General features: G+C 31.6%; 1 protein-coding gene across 2 annotated transcripts in view; it reads right to left on the minus strand.

Moving 5' to 3' along the window:
* The window catches only part of BRINP3 (BMP/retinoic acid inducible neural specific 3), a 354007-nt gene extending 342397 nt beyond the window's left edge, over positions 1 to 11610 (minus strand). The window contains exon 1 of one of the 2 annotated variants that reach the window (XM_045876098.1): positions 11375 to 11610. In XM_045876098.1, the coding sequence (XP_045732054.1) occupies positions 11375 to 11610 (236 nt within the window). The remainder of the gene's footprint in view (positions 1 to 11374) is intronic. The other variant, XM_045876099.1, reaches the window with a different exon arrangement.
* Positions 11611 to 17288: the final 5678 nt, after the last annotated feature.

A 17288-nucleotide genomic window follows, 5' to 3' on the forward strand; every position in this document is an offset into this window, starting at 1 on the left:
AAATAGGTGAAGGGGATTAAGAGGCATAAACTTCCAGTTATAATATAAATAAATTACGGGGATGAAAAGTACAGCATAGGGTATATAGTTCATAATATTGTGATAACGCTATACAGTAACAGTTGGTAAATACATTTACTGTAGTGAGTATCTCATAACGTAGAATTGTAGAAATCACTATTTTGCACACATGAAACTAATATAATATTGTATGTCAATTATACTTCAATAAAAGTATATGTATGAACATCCTTTGTGTAATTTTTTTCAATCAAATTTGTTGAACATCTACATATTATCATATGCCACTTCAGTCTGAGAGGCAAATTTCATGGTAAAATATTACTATTTAATTGGTGGTAAGACTCTTCTCTAAGCTGGATGAAATTTACTGGATAATTCTTACATCCCAAGGCAGATTATGGAATTTTGATTCTAATTGAATATAATGGGAAAAATAAGCAATTTATAGAAAAAGTAATCTCAAAAAATTTAAAATGTGCTACTTTTGTAAAAGAATGGTCTTATTATAGATATTAATCAAATAAAATCTATTACAAACTGCAAATACTCAGTACAAATTTTAGCTTTAACTTTGGAAAGTACAATTTGAAGGTGAGGGTCTAATCTTTTACCATTATTCACATTACATGCTTATTAAAGTAAAAAAGGTAATAATCTTAATCTTTTGACTAATATTTTAAAAGTTGGATTTTTCAATATTGCAATTAAATGGCAATTACTTTAATTATTTTATATTAAGGCAGAAAAAGCATAATAAATTTATTTAGGACCTTTTCTTACTTACAGTGGAGAAATATAATGCAAATGGCTTTTTAAAATAACAGTCCATATTAATAGGCACAAAAAACCCTAGAAAAAAGATTATTATTTGGTTTATTTTCCCCCTCAATTTTTAAACCTTGTATTTTTGGAGTAGTGCTTGATTAAAAAAAATACATATTAACAATTCAAAAGCCCCAGAACAGTGATACCAAAAGAAAACAATACTGATAATTTTGACAATTTTATTTGGAAGAAGACCACAGAGATGACATGAAGGATTTGGTAAGGTGGAACTACAGAGGGCAAAATAATGTGTGAATGCCAAAAAATCAGCATTGTTATTTCCTGTCCTGTAAATAATTCTGTAAACTGGCAGTCCTGTTCATTTTCTTATTTTAATAGCAACAAGCATGAATGCACTATTAGACTAAAAATGATTACTTATAAATTATAGAAATTATGACAAAGCATGCCTTTTATTTATAATCATGAAATTATATACAATCTCCATTAAGAACTGGCTTTTCTGAAAGTCAATTATAAATCCTAAAGCCTTGACTTAATATTTTGATTTTATTTCTTACTAACATTTTCCCAATAAAGGCAAAGGACACTTAAAGTATGAATTCATATGTATATTTGATTGTAAATTAGAATTAAATAATAAAATGTTAAATTTATTATATGGTTTAATCTCAAAATTAGAGATGTAACTAAATAGAGGTGTTGAATAAATATTAACTATCAAATAAATTTAGGTTATTTATATATAAAATCACTATCTAAAATATTCTCCCTAATTTATCATTGTACTATAAAGTGTGCTACAAGACTAATGGAATGATTTGTAGAAAGTCAACCAACTAGGAAAAATAGCTTCCTTCATTACAGCCTCTTCAATAGAACATATAAGAAATAGAAAAAAAATTGGGTGGCGTGTAGGGGGGAAATTATTACAAAATTGATACTTAAGTATGTATAAACACAGATTAATATAAAAGATTCTCAGATTTTACTTTTTAAAAAATATTTATAAACAACTTTTGCAAAAGAAGGAATAATACACATAGCAGAATTAACCACAGTTGATTTTTTTTAAGCTTTAAGCTTATCTATTTGTTCTGATACTTTCCCATTTTACTTTTGAGATTACAAGCATGGAACTTCATAACTCAAAGGATCTTTAGAGGTCTAGTGCACCCTTAATTTTACAAAAAAAGGATACTGAAGTCTGAGAAATTAACTTATAAAATCTGAGGTAGCCTAGTTGGTCAGTAACAAAGACAGAAAACAATTCATGTCTCCCTACTCACAGTCATGAGGGGATCTTCAATGGCATAAGCACTGGTTTTGAGACCAAGCAGCCCCAAATGTAAAGCCTACATCTTTGACGAATGAGCAACTGGTTTGCTCCAGGAATATAAAGATGGATAAAAATGTAGAAATAGAATAATAGGGGCACCTGGGTGGCTCAGTGGTTAAGCGTCTGCCTTCGCCTCAGGTCATGATCCCAGGGTCCTGGGATTGAGCCCCACATCGGGCTCCCTGCTCCGCGGGAAGCCTGCTTCTCCCTCCCCCACTCCCCCTGCTTGTGTTCCCTCTCTCGTTGTGTCTCTCTCTGCCAAATAAATAAATAAAATCTTAAAAAAAAAAATACAATAATAATGATAATAAGGAAATAGAAATAAAATAAAAAGATGGAAAAGTCCTGCCTTGAAGGCATTCACGGTTCAGGGAGTTAACAGGTGATTTTAGTGCAATGGAATGAGTACAATGAAAGAGACCTTCAGGGATACTAGGAGTGAGGAAAAAAAAAAAGACAACAGTTTTATGTTTTTATTTGTTAATCTGTAAAATGGGAATCATTATATTAGGGTTGTTTGGGGAAGTAAATGAAGTCATATATGAAAGCACATTCACATAATGAAAACACAGTATTTAGTTCTATGTTTTTCCTTTTTCTTGTCTACACTCTCTGTTCCATTAAACATTGCTGACTTATAGTTCTTTGCGATATAAAGTTGTTTTATTATAATTACTTTGAAAATAAGTGTGAAGACTCAAAGAGAGAATGTGCTTCATTTTTTAAACTTTATTCTTAACTTTTATTTAAATAATCCCGGTAAATTCTAATTATTTCACTGTTAATTATTTGGAAGTTGTTTTTCAAGTGTGTCTGATCTTAATATTTTTAATGACATTAAGTATCTTTCCTGATCATAGAATCACACATACTTATTACAGAAAAATATAATAAAAAGTCTATAAAACTTTCCAACCAGAGATAAACACTTAGATACATGTACTTAAAATCTTTATATTCCACAGGTGTATAGTTTAAAAAAGTAAAATCATAGAGAAATCATTTGAGCCGTACTTTATACTTTTGAGTTTTGGAGTTTTTTGTTTGTTTTATTTAACTTTGTATTTGAAGGAGTATGAAAGAATTTCTCATAGTATTAAATATATTTTAGAGTAAAATCATATTTAATGTCATTAAAAATCTGAATTTACCATTTTGTGAGCAAGTAGTTAATTTCTCTAAATTTATATTCAAAATAACTAATTTAAAGCTATGCGGTAAGATTTCAAAAACTCTAAAATGTAAGGGTATATTGTGTTGTAAATTTTTGCGTGCACTAAAATAAATAAAATTTCATAAATATCCCATATATGTGTTTAAGAAGTATATCATGTTTAGCATTACATGTTCAGCATGTACGATTCTATATATGATACAATTGTACTGGATTCAATACTCAAGTTATCTGCTTTTTCCCACTCCTACACTGCTTTTGTGTGTGTGAGATCTATTTCATCCATGAAGAAGAAGAATGGTAGATTAAAATTTCATGTGACAGTTACGTTTTTTTTAACTTCCTTTAGAAGGTCTAGTATAATATACCACTCATTAGATAGTATTATATGGATTGTAAGAGAATTAATTGATCATCTTTTTGGCTTTTATGTTAGGTGTAATTTTGTTTTAAATAACTAATAGTAGCATAATCAAATAAATGTTTTAATCCAAATGCAGTAATTATGTTTAGGCCTTGACATACATACATTCATTACATTGACCATATGTTTTGTTTTTCTGCAGTCACCTTGTCTTAAGTTATATTTATCATTTTCATTTTTTTATGTTTGTTTTTATATGTAGCAGTAAATTTTAAGATATAGATGATGCTTTTTGTAAACACCAGTTGTTACCCTTAAGGCTTGCAATGACATTTAATCTTATTCTTTCCCATTTCTACTTTCAGAATCTAAGTAAATATAAATTTTGACTCTTCACTTAAAATTTTTTTTAAGGTATTACTGCCTTTAACGTGGTTTTTCTTTTAGGTATTTATTTTTATCAATTGAACTTATTAGACCCATGTGATTTAATCATGATCTTTCATGTGAAATATTGTATCCTCTAAGAATTATATTTTAACATCTCCATGCAATTTTATAACCATCCTTGCAGTTTTTACACTTACTGTGTGTAATAGTCTTTAATGTGAATTTTACTCTTATTGCTGCATTTGATTTATTTGCATTATTATGCTATCTTACTCAATTCCCTTTTCTTTTCAGATTTTTTCTTACCATCTCTTCTGTTTTGTAGATTCCAGTTTCTTACAACATATGGAGAAGACAGACAAAGTATACATGTGTGTAATACTTGTATATATGCAATTGAGGAGGGAATCATAAAGAGGTCATCTCCCACTGAATTTTTATGGTAATTTTTTTATTCCTTTTGTTCTGCCAGTTTTTTATTTGGTCCTTTATTCCTCCTGTGAGCATGGTCTCCCTCCAATGTGACATGCACTCTGTCATATACTGCAAACCCAAAGGTGCTATTACTGTCTTACTTTATGTGATAGAGAATGGAGAGCTCTATCAATACATAGAGTTTGCTAAGAGACAGTATATGAGTCACTTTTTCCCACTTGCTCTTCGTTTGCTGGAGTGCACTGGTAGGTAGAAGTTTGGGCTTAACTGTCAGTGTGTAGCTGTCTTCATCTAATGCAAGAGTTACCCTGACACTAATTTCTCTGACAGGATGAACAAAAAAAGTCCATGAGAAACTCTATTGACTACCTTCAGGGCTCTTTCTCTTTTTATTCCTAATTTACTTCTGAGAAGCCTTGTCATTAATACATAATCATCAATGTCAGTAATCATCTTTTTCCTCATAGAGTTACCAGATAGAGCAGATAAAATACATCACAACCAGTTAAACTGTAATTTAAATAAACAATGAATGATTTGTTTTAGTATAAGCATGTCCCACATATTATATGGGTCATACTTAACTGGGAACTCTCTATCTACCATATTATTTTGGGGAACTACCATTTTAAAACATGTTAAGAAAGAGAGAAATCATGTAAGTATTGAATCACTAAATTCTACATCTGAAACTAATATTACACTGCATGTTAACTAACTGAAATTTAAATAAAAACTTGGAAAAAAAAGAAAGAAACCAATTATTTATACTCTGGTTATATCACAAAGCAAGGTCTTGCAATAGAGAGAGGGCTGCATAGTTTCTACTAAGTGCCAACTCCGGGTTTCTGAGTAGGTAGTTGAGTATGTAGCTCCCAACTACATTTCAAGTAACTATCACCTTTCAAGACTATTTGGCTTGCTCTATCTTAACGCATTTAAATACGTTTGCTAATCACTGATTCTTATAACTATTGAAATGCCTTTCGTAGTTTGGCAGAAAATAAAGTGTCAACTATAATCTTGTGTTGTTATCAGTTTTTATCCTCCTCCCACCTTCACCTCCTTCCATGGATTCATAGTCCTTTAGGAGGAAATGTAAAGTGTTTGTGTCAAGAATTGCTATTTGGAAGAAAGACATTTTAAGCTAGAATCCTCTTAGGCTTTTTCATTTAAAAATGTATGCATCCTTAAATAAAGAAGCTCTTTATAATAAATGCTATCTTTACCATTTCATATGATTTATGATATCATAATACCTGTCCAATTTATATTCCTGATAAAAAATACTTTCATCAGTTACATATGGTACATGGAAACCTTCCCCAAACTTAGAGGCTTAAAACAAGTTGTTTTGTTTTGTTTTGGTTTGGTTTGTTTGTTTGTTTTGATGAGTCTGTGAATGAATGAGCAATATTGGCTGAGCTCAGCAGGATGGTTCTACTCCTATGCCTAGGGGCACTCATGTATTTTCAGTTTTCTACCAGTTCGGCTTGGGCTGAATATTTTAAAATGGCCTCACTACTTGTCCAGTGATTGTTACTGTCTGATACCTATCAGGTCCAGAGAACATCAACTGGTCTGGTTCTCCTCTGCTCCATGTGGCCTCAGCTCCTCTATTGGTCTAGAGGGAACCTCTTCACAGAGTAGTTTCAGATAAAATTCAGGGCAACAAGCACTTCATAAGATATTGCCTGCATCATACTTGCTGATGTCTCATCAACTGAAGCAACATGGATGGCCAAGCCCAGAGTCAGTGAGAGAGGTAATACACAAGGTTGTTGAGATGGGGAGGCCAGACACATTGGAAATCTTAAATGCAACAGTCTAACACAATTTTATTAGGTCTCTGGCAACAGAGAATGCATATTAGATAGAAGGATATATTTACTGAGCAAAGCTGACTAATATATGCAAACAGAGAAACAAGAGTGGTACAATGGATTTGGTTTTTGAATATTAACAAGTTAGTCAATTATCTTTGGGGGCTTTTATTTTTGTTTCTGTTTTTTTTTTTTTTTAATTGTAGCAAAATGGTCATTGAATTTGAATTAGAAATAATAAGTTTTTTAATGTTTGTTGTTTGTAAACATATTATTTAAAATCTCTGAATGCTAGCTTTTTGAAATTGATATAATAATAATCAATGGGGGGGCACCTAAGTGGCTCAGTCAGTTAAGCATATCCCTTCAGCTCCTGGGATGGAGCCCTAAGTCAGGACCTGGGATCAAGCTCTGAGTCAGGACCCAGGATAGAGCCCCAAGTCAGGATACCTGCTCAGTGGGGGGTCCACTTTTCTCTCTCTCTCTCTCTTTTTCTCTCTGCCCCTCACCCTGCCCCCCTCGTACTCTCTCCCTCTCTCAAATAAATAAATAAAATCTTCTAAAAATAATAATAATGCCATCAATGAAAGGCTATAGCAAAAATCACATATAAAAATATGTAAGGTCTTTGTAAACAACAAACAAGCAAAAATTCTATTTTTGCACATGAATGCATGTATAGATACTAAACTATAATGGAGCATATACTGCTCTTATAACTAAATATTTCTATAAAACTTATGAGTTTAATAAACCTTAATCATAAATATTGAATTTAGGAACAATTCAAAGGAAAAAATTAATTTACTTAACTTGAGGATTTCATTTTTTCAATTCAAAGCTAACACAATATTTACTTACTTTTAAAATTTTTTATATTGTGAAATATAAAATACTATATGACTAATGGTCTAAAATAAATATTTAGAATCTAAAGAACACCAGTGTAATGATCACCCATTTTAAGAAATTCAGTATTGTCATTTTCTTAGAAATCCCCCATGTTCTATGCTAAAAATACTATCCTTCTTACTTCCTCATAGAGATAATCACTATCTTGATTTTTGTTATAGTCATTTCCTTGCTTTTCTTTAGGTTTATCAACCATCTTTACATATGCATCTCTAAATAATATAATTTAGTTTTGTGAATTTCTTACAACAGAATCATATTGTGTGCAAATTTTTCCTGTGTTCAGTTTCTTTCACTTAACATTCTGTTTGGAGATTCATCTATGTTGCTACGAGTGGCTATGTTCCTGTTAATGTTATATAACATATATATATATATATATATATATATATATATATATATATATATATATATATATATATAAAGTATACCTGAATTGATCAGTATCTTTTTTATGTTTAATGTCTGGCGTTTTAAGAAATTCTTACATATCCCAATATCATGAAATACATGTTTTCTTCTAAAAATATATGTTTTCTTCTAGAAACAACATTTTTCCCTCTCTATGTAGATCCTTATTCCATAGAAAGTAGATTTGTATATATGGTACGAGGAAAGGATCTGATTTCTGCTTTCCTCATATGGATACCCAAATTACATACCATTTATTCAAAAGCTCACCCTTTTCCATAGATTATTTCGTATACCCCTGTCATATACGAAATGTCCATACATTTGTTTATCTTTCTAGACTATCTTGTCCTTTGCACAGTATTTTTTAAATATAATTTTTTTTCAGAGAACATGACCACGAAAACCAGCAAAGCACAGCATTTAGCATTTATTTCAATTGTGTCTTATTCTCACTCAAATTTTGTTTTGAAAAATTGTTTCAAGGAATTTAATTGTAGTAATAGGACATATCTTTATATTATCTTGGAAGATTATAAAAAAAATCAGAATTTTCCCTATGATTCACTTGTAAATGTGCTTAAAGAATATTAGAAGTTTGGCAAAGAGAAAAAGGGCTTTTACGTTGTATCACCATATTTGAAGATCTACATGTGTGAACTGTTTCTTTTATGGAAATAAAAATCACCTCCCTATGCCCATAGAACTTACAGCTCTGATTCAAGATAACTCTAAGTTTGAGTTACTTAAAGTGAGTTCCTTGTCCAGAGCTCTTATAATTTATGAAAAGAATGAGAATCTCCAGGCCTGGAACAAATTATGCATTTGCTGGTAGCCACAGTGCCTAAGGGTATTTCTAGAACATAAATAACTAATTACATGGCTCCAACTTATTAAGGGACCAAATGTGCTACTATTCTACACTTTCGAGTGGACAAAATTTCTCCCAGCATAGCCCATTTTCTAAAAGTGAGAGTACTTAAAATACCTACGCTTAGGTTCTATTATCAATCTTCAGCTAAGAGGGAAAGATAGCTAAAAACCCAATTTTTAGTGTTAACCAAGTAACAAGTGTTAACAAGTTCATTCTAGATCTTCCAATTCAATGATCTACTCATAAAATAATCATTTCTTAAGTCATAGTGTTGTGTCAGAACAAAATCTAAAAATTCTTTATAATTATAACAAATATAAGCCTTGTTAGTTGACAAAAATGCACTTTGTCAAAAAAATAATGGCACATTTTTTTCCTCTAAGTCTTGATCATGATCCTAATAATAATGTTCAATGGTTATGATCTATCGGTTCTATATTTGAGGTGAAAAGAAAAGTATGTTGGTGGCTAAGGAGATAAAATGAAGACAAGTGAAAGAGATTTGACCTAGTTATTTTAACGGGCTTAATAGGTTTTATATTGAGAACTAATGCCTTTCAGAAACTATATCAATGCAACACCCCACATGAAGGAGCTTATGGCAGTAATAATAAACACTAGTAGAATTTGGCTGATCACTTTTTGAAATTATGTGGTCTTTTAAAATGGTTAATCTAGCACTTAATATGGAAAAATATTAATTTTCCAGCTGTGTCTCTTCAATACTCACAAATTATTTCAGGGCAAACATTTATAAAAGATAAAGTCTATAATAATTATTTTTTAAGACAAATACTTTTAAAAGTAAAAACAACAACAAAAAGTTATTTTAATCCTTAGATTTGAGATTCTCTAATATCTCAGAAACAAGTTTAACTTCACCAGGAAAACTGCTGACCCATTATATTGGATGCATAGGTGGATAGAATTCTCTGAATTTTAGGTAAATACTAGTTGGATAAATGAAATATCTCACTGTTCTGACACAAAAGGAACCCTCATAAATATATTATATTGTTCATTGTATAGCAACCATCAACAAATATAGCATCATTAGGCAATGTTTCAAAGGTAACATAAGAAGTTATAGCCTGCTCTTGGCAGGGCTAAAGGGATGTTGTATTCCATTGTTTATAAACAGACAAGTCCAATACATATTTATTCAAAACCCAAAGGCAAAAACATGGGAAGGATGAGGAGTATAGGGCTAATGAAGGTCTTTAAGAATACAGTCCCGTAAAGACTAAAGGTTATATATGAGCTTTGCAAACACATCCCAAGGCATTATTTTTCATTACCTTTCACTATGACGATCCAAATAATGACTGTTTCATTCAACTTAGAACCTCTGAAGACATGTCAAGCCATGTTTCCAACTCACAGCTCATCGACCAATAAGCTGAGCCAAACAATCACACACAAGACAACACCTCAGACCTCCCAGAGATGCCAATAGATCATGGAGACACGCTCTGGGTTAGTTTGTTTGACAGACTGTTAAAAATCCTCTTGCAAGATGCTGAAATATTAGACATTCTTACAATCTTAAATTCAAGTAGCTCCACACAATTTGTAAAGGAAATCTGGCTAAACCAACAAACACATGTAAAAAGGAATAAGCTAGAATCATATTATATTGACTATTTCCTGCTGCATTTCAGAAAGAAAATCTTTAATATTTGTCATGTCATTTTTTTAAAATTAGGATAAATCTTTTTATAGACTTGTGACCATGCGCTGACTGCCTAGACTAAGGGATTTCTTATTAAACACACACACTCACACACACACACATAGAGCAGTGTGATTTCATGGAACTTGCTCAGTACCTTCAGTCTGTTCTGTAAATATGCACTGCTGATAGGATTTATAAATTTCTCGCAATGCTGTATAAAAGACTACCCACAGACCAGAAGCACAGTGCCCTCTGGTGCACATACAACATAAAATAAAATATTTATATAACAGTATCTACATAGATACAGACATAAAAATACAGTGCTCAGTTTTGCTTCTACATAAATGCTAAAACCAACTGCTCGGAATTGTAAATTTCTATCATGAAGAAACAAACCGAACTGATAACTTTATATAAAACATTCTTTATGGCAAAGATCAATACAATCTAATCCATTCAGGGAGCCATTTGTACATTCTTCTATTTAATGGATTCACTGGGCTTGGGGAAAGCAGGCAGTCTGTTAGACTTAATATATGACTCCTTTCGTGTAACTTATTTAGATTCAAATATATAAGAACAGTAAAAGTTAAAGGCCATATATCTCAACCCCCTCCTTTTTCCTGGCCTTTGCTGGCATGTCACATTTATCTGCTACTTCTTTTTAACCCATCTTCATTTTCCCCTTTTTACCTTTAAGGGGAAAAAGAATGAGGTGACTTAACTTCTCAGTGACTAGTAGAAGATACCATTTCCATTTAAACTAAAAAAAAAAAAAGTAACATAGCATGGTATAAGGTAGAAAGGAATCTCAGGAAAATTCATTGAAGCATTTGGCTATTTAAAATGATAAACTCAACCTCAAAGTTAATTAGAATTTACTTTAGGGAGTGAAGTGTAACATTCCTAGAATTTGAGAGTGATGCACAACCAGTCACCATTACTAGTTTCTTGGGTTTTTTTAATTCTTATTATTTGTTTTCAATAGCTTGTTACATTTATAAGAAATACTTTTAAATAACAAGAAAACAGTACTTGTGAATGGTAAATAATAACCCTTCTGGTAATAACCCTTTCCCGTCTGAAACTTTCCCTTAGAGAAACTTAATTACATACAACTTTCAAGGAAGATAGCTCTAAAATTGCTTTCCCTTTGCTTCATACCTGTATATCTTGTATCTTGTGCTAAATCCCTGCCGGCTTCTGTCCACAAAATCTGTGTATTCCTGTGAGCGATGGAAGGGTCCCTTATCAGAGAGGAGCCAGTCGAAGGGGCTTGTGGCATGCTGATCCGAAACAGCAGCAACCGCTAAAACCCAGCAATGAAGACTCAGGGCTATCCACTCCCATAGAGCCATCAGAGAGAACAATTCAGCACCAGCTCTGCTCCGCCATATCATGCTTCCACTGGGGATTTAGAGCCTTCATTCTCTTAGCTTTCCCTCAACACCTAGACAAAATACACAGGCAATTAGTTAGCCCCTAGAAGATTCTTTTCTAGCAATTCAGGTGCTGAGGTGGGAAATTCCTTTTTGGTTAAATCTAATATCATTTGTTTCAAATTACATGATAGTGGAAGTGAATACTAAGTAAAACAAAGTAATATCTTTTTCTTCCGAAGCTCTATGTCTTTCAGACTTTGTGTCCTTCTGTATTCATTGGAAAATAAGTCACTGAGTCGTAACAGACTTGGTCATGACAGCGTCATACAGCCACAACTGGTTTGGACAAATACTTTTTTGCTTATGTGTCTATAACATTGGATGCTTTCAAAATAAATATTGAATATGTTTAATTATCTCATAAATTGTGCTATGAATTTTAATATTAAGTGTGTTCTATTGTTTAATTGCTCAAGAAAAAAATGCTTTAAAAATGAATTAAAGATATTCAGGAACTGAAAGGAATAAAATTGTGGGCCTAAAAATACATAAATAAATTATTGTGTTTATATATGTATGTGTGTCTGTCTACCTATCAATTATCTATCTCTATATATAGATAGATGGATGGATGGATGTGTGGGGGTGATGGGTAGGAGGGGAGATCTGTGTGTTTTCTCAAATTTTTTTTTCCATTATTCTATTAAGGACAAACGTCCTTGATTATTAAAGCAGAATCATGATTGAACTATTTCTAGGACCTTTACAAAACTTAAAGGTGCATCCGTGTCTAATTCATGAGATAAACAGGCATACCTACAAAATTCATATATGCACAAATCTAAGACAATGCAGATTATACATAAACTATGAAACCACATACATTAATTTTATACACATTCAAAAATAAAGTACCAGGAGGTGCAATCTCAAAGTGGTATAGTATAAATGACTTTACACAAAGCAGCTGATGCAATGTCTGTATGCTACACAAAATATTCTACAAATATTTGAATTCAATTTTACCTTCCATCTTCACCAATCTTTTCCAATATCATTATTTATAGCACATAGAACTATGCAGTATATAAATTCTGACTAATGAAACAAGTTTTGATTGTGAGAGTTTTTAGTCAACAAAATCTCTTTAGAAAGCAATCAACAATAAAATATTTAATTATAATAGTTGTCGTATTTCCCTGGTGTTTGGGTAAGGCAATTGATATTTTTAATTTGCTTTCTGGTTATAACCCTATAATTCCTAATTTAATCCTATACTATTTACATATGAAAGGCATACAGCAATAATTTTACAACTATAAAAGTATTTCAAACAGTGATACAATATGACTGACCTAAGTCATCTGATCCAGTCATACACACCACACAATTAGAAGGACCAATGCCCACATCCTGTTATGAGTTGCCCCAATCATGTGAGTTTTTCTACTGTGATGATTAAACAATGCCCTCTTTTATAAACAACAACAGAAGTCTTACAAGTAAAGACACTTTAAAAATTGTTTATCATAATAAAGGATGACATAATATAATAGAAAGGTTTTTGGAATATTAGTTGGGAGTTTCAGGATCTCCATCAATTATTTGTATAAATGTTGCACTAAAAATGATTCAATACATAATTTTTAATGCTGATTAAGAAAATAAGTACTTTTAGATATTGTTTCTTGTGTGGGAACTATACCACTTATCTTAAAATTAATATATTTCATTTATATTCATAACTAAGAATTATTACTGTTTAATGGTATAGTATAATCCCCTTATGACTAATAAATATTTATCTTTTTTAAACACATATTTTTATTCTGCTGATCAAATATATTCAAACGAGAAACATTTAAACATTATTACAAAAAAGTTATATTTTCTTATGTAAAGCATCTAGCATAGTGCCTAGAATGTTGGAAGGACATTAGGAATGCTTCAAAGTATATTTCATACTGATATGATATCATATAATTATATACCATAAAATTAAACCTAACTCTTTTTGCTCCAGCACATGATTTTGTAAGACACACAGCATTGAGAAAGTAGTATACAACTGACTTGGATGGCATATAAGGTCTCTAAAATTCTGTGATTTTTCAATATATAATTGGTCAGAACCACTCTATTTACTCTTTTCTTTACCAAATGTGTTGAAGATGTTTCATGGTTGTCATAGTTCCAATCCTAACACAGAAGAAAATGGCAAGATTTTCTTGTATTATGTGTGGGGGAACTACCTAAAATATTAGTATTAGGTTTTAATTATTTCTGTTTCTTCTACTTCTGATTTGGCTACATGCTCCTACTTCTGTTCAGTAATGTTTTTTTTTCTGAAAGAAAGTTTATTAGCAATGATATTATGAGAATATCAATACTGTCCAAATTTATATTAATTTTGGGGATCTCTTGAAATCATTATAATTATAAGGTCTTTTTTAAAGACATGAACAGTAGGGGCACCTGGGTGGCTCATTCGGTTAAGCGGCTGCCTTCGGCTCAGATCATGATCCTGGGGTCCTGGGATCGAGCCCCACGTCGGGCTCCCTGCTCAGCGGAGAGCCTGCTTCTCCTTCTCCCTCTGCCTGTCATTCTGCCTACTTGTGCTCTCTATCTCTGTCAAATAAATAAATAAAATCTTTAATAAATAAATAAATAAATAAATAAAAAATAAAGACATGAACAATAACCAAACTATGATACCCGACATTTCAACTCAAGCCACCTATGAGAAACTGACTTTAAGAGTTACAAAACAGGGCGCCTGGGTGGCTCAGTTGGTTAAGCGACTGCCTTCAGCTCAGGTCATGATCCCAGGGTCCTGGGATCGAGTCCCGCATCGGGCTCCCTGCTCTGCGGGGAGCCTGCTTCTCCCTCTCCTACTCCCCCTGCTTGTGTTCCCTCTCTCGCTGTGTCTCTCTCTGTAAAATAAATAAATAAAATCTTTAAAAAAAAAAAAAAAAAAGAGTTACAAAACAGGGAGAAAAGTAGTGTTAGAATACACTAAGGCAAGGATGTATGCTTCCAAAGATCTTAGGACAAGTGGTCATTAGACTCAATGTTCACCAAAAAAAAAAAAAAAAAAAAGGACTTCATTCACCTAGTTTGTTACAAAAGCAGATAAATGCATATTTGTAAATGAGTAGTAAATTTTAAATTATCCTGAAAGGCCTGAATTGGTTCCTTTATTTGGTTTTGATTAATAACAATATTTACCCTTGTGTGAGAGATGAGTTTATGACATAAATTGCCAATTTCAAAAGTAGTGAGTAGGGTTCTTTTGAGGAATCTTGGAGGTCACTACTGAAGTAAACAGCTACACTTAGATGTATTACTAAGGAAGGGAAATCATGAGGCCCAATGAAAGGAAGTAAGAATTATTAAACTAATAAGTGAATTCACCAATTTCACACCCTGGAATGTAAGGAAATGCCAAAATGATCTTGAATTTACTATTTCTGACTAAGTACCTAAGAGGCCAACTGAAGAAACTACAATGTCAATGCACAGTATATTCTGAAACATGTAAGGGTGTCTTTTATGAATTAAAAAAAAAAAACAACAAAACATTAAAAAAACAAAAAAACATGAGTTCATATTTAAAAAGTGTCATTTAATTAAAAATGGTATTGATCAAGTTTTTCTTTTCAAAAATTAAGAGGAAGCAGTAAATATTGAAATATCACATTTAAAAAAAATAGGTATTTAGTACATGGCCTTCTCTTATACCAAATTCTCACCAAATAAAATTTGGTGAGAACATTATCAACTCACACTACTTTATTACTTGCAAATACTCAAAAAGTTCGTGCAGAAGAAAACACACCAAAGGAAGTTACATATATAGTAGTATGCATAAAGCATATAATAAATACATAAAATAATATGTAACATGTTATATATAATATATATAATATATATTCTAGTATATAATAAATATTTCTCCTCATTAGCTCTCCTTAATCCTATTCCAGGGTGGCAGTGCATTATTTTTATCTAAAATACTGGCATATCTGGGCACCTGTGTGGCTCATTCGTTAAGCATCTACCTTTGGCTTAGGTCATGATCCCAGGGTCCTGGGATAGAGCTCCCTGCTTAGCAAGAAGCCTGCTTCTCCCTTTCCCACTCCCCTTGCTTGTGTTCCCTCCCTCGCTGTGTCTCTCTCTGTCAAATAAATAAATAAAATCTTAAAAAAATAAAAAATAAAAAATAAATAAAATAAAATACTGGCATATCATATGTATTTGAAATTCTTAAAATAATGGAACTTATAAAATATTTCCTATAATATTATAAATGAATTTCTAATATAACGGAAATTACAAAGATAGAAGATTATGAATTATTGACTAAGACTTAATATCCTTTAGATTGGTGGGTCATGTCATAGAGGTTCATCTTTTAGACCACATGATCTAATATCTAGTTGAATGTTCAAAACTAATTATTACTATTTGTTGAACAATTAATATTGCATACTATATAATTCCTTCTTTTAGGTTTGCATTTGAACTGATTTTTGTTGCTAACATGTTCAAAATAGTTTCTCAGGAAATAAAACCCACTTACAATCTTGCATATGCAAAGAAGCTTCATAAAATAATTGTGTCAAAGAGATTTCTTTTTCTTTAATTTTGAAAAATTTAAAACCTACAGGAAAGTTGAGAGGCTAGTACAGTAAACACATATATCCTTCAGCCACATTTACCAATTATTTACTTTTTACCACATATTCTACTCTCTTTCTCAATCCCATATTTTTTTATGGAGCAAGGGTCTAAGGAAAATTGACTCCTTTGCTGCAGATAATACACCCATTTTCCATATTCCTCATCTTCAGCAACTGCTACACTGCACTATAAAATAGCTCCTTAATATTCATGAATCACTAATATTGGATTTTGTAAGTATAAAAAGTTAAATCTTCAAAATAAAGTTTCCAATTCCTAAAATGATTGCATTTATTAAAAAGCCACAGTCTTCTTTAATAATCTAAAGGAATATATATTATTTTATTAAAGTATAAATATTAGAATATTTTTATTAGAAAATACATATATTTGTATATAATGCTCCCAGAATCTATTAAAACATATAGTATATTATTATATTATCATACCATATTATATATGGTATTTTATTACATATTAGAATAAATGTTGGGTCTGAAGTAAATATCTACTAAATAAACACTGTATAAGTAAATGAACGATGGAAGTGTTAAAATATATTTTTAACTGTAAATTTTCAATAGTTTTTCCAAATAGTTATAGTTTATATTTCTTTTTAGTAGAATTACTAATAAAGAAAACCACAATAAAAAAGTAAATATTAGTTCTCATTTACAATGTGCAAAACACCCTGATACATTTTGGTATGAAGCTGGTTGACAGGTATCATTAAAAATAGTGCTTTAAGGGGCACCTGGGTGGCTTAGACTGTTGAGCGGCCTACTCTTTGTTTCAGCTCAGGTCATGATCTTAGTGTTGTGGGATCTGAGCCCCATGACAGGGCTCCACACTCAAGCAGGGAGTTTGCTAGAGATTCTCTCTCCCTCTCTCTCTGCCCCTCCCCCAGCTCATGCGTGCCTATGTGTGCATTCTCTTTCTCTCTAAAATAAATAAATAAATCTTTTAAAAAATAATAATAAAATAAAAATACTGCTTTGGTCCTCAGAAACTTA

This window comes from Mirounga angustirostris, unplaced genomic scaffold, assembly GCF_029215605.1.
Source record: "Mirounga angustirostris isolate CCGP_5_RB_7025 unplaced genomic scaffold, mMirAng1.0.hap1 SCAF_6, whole genome shotgun sequence".
Taxonomy (NCBI): Eukaryota; Metazoa; Chordata; class Mammalia; order Carnivora; family Phocidae; genus Mirounga; species Mirounga angustirostris.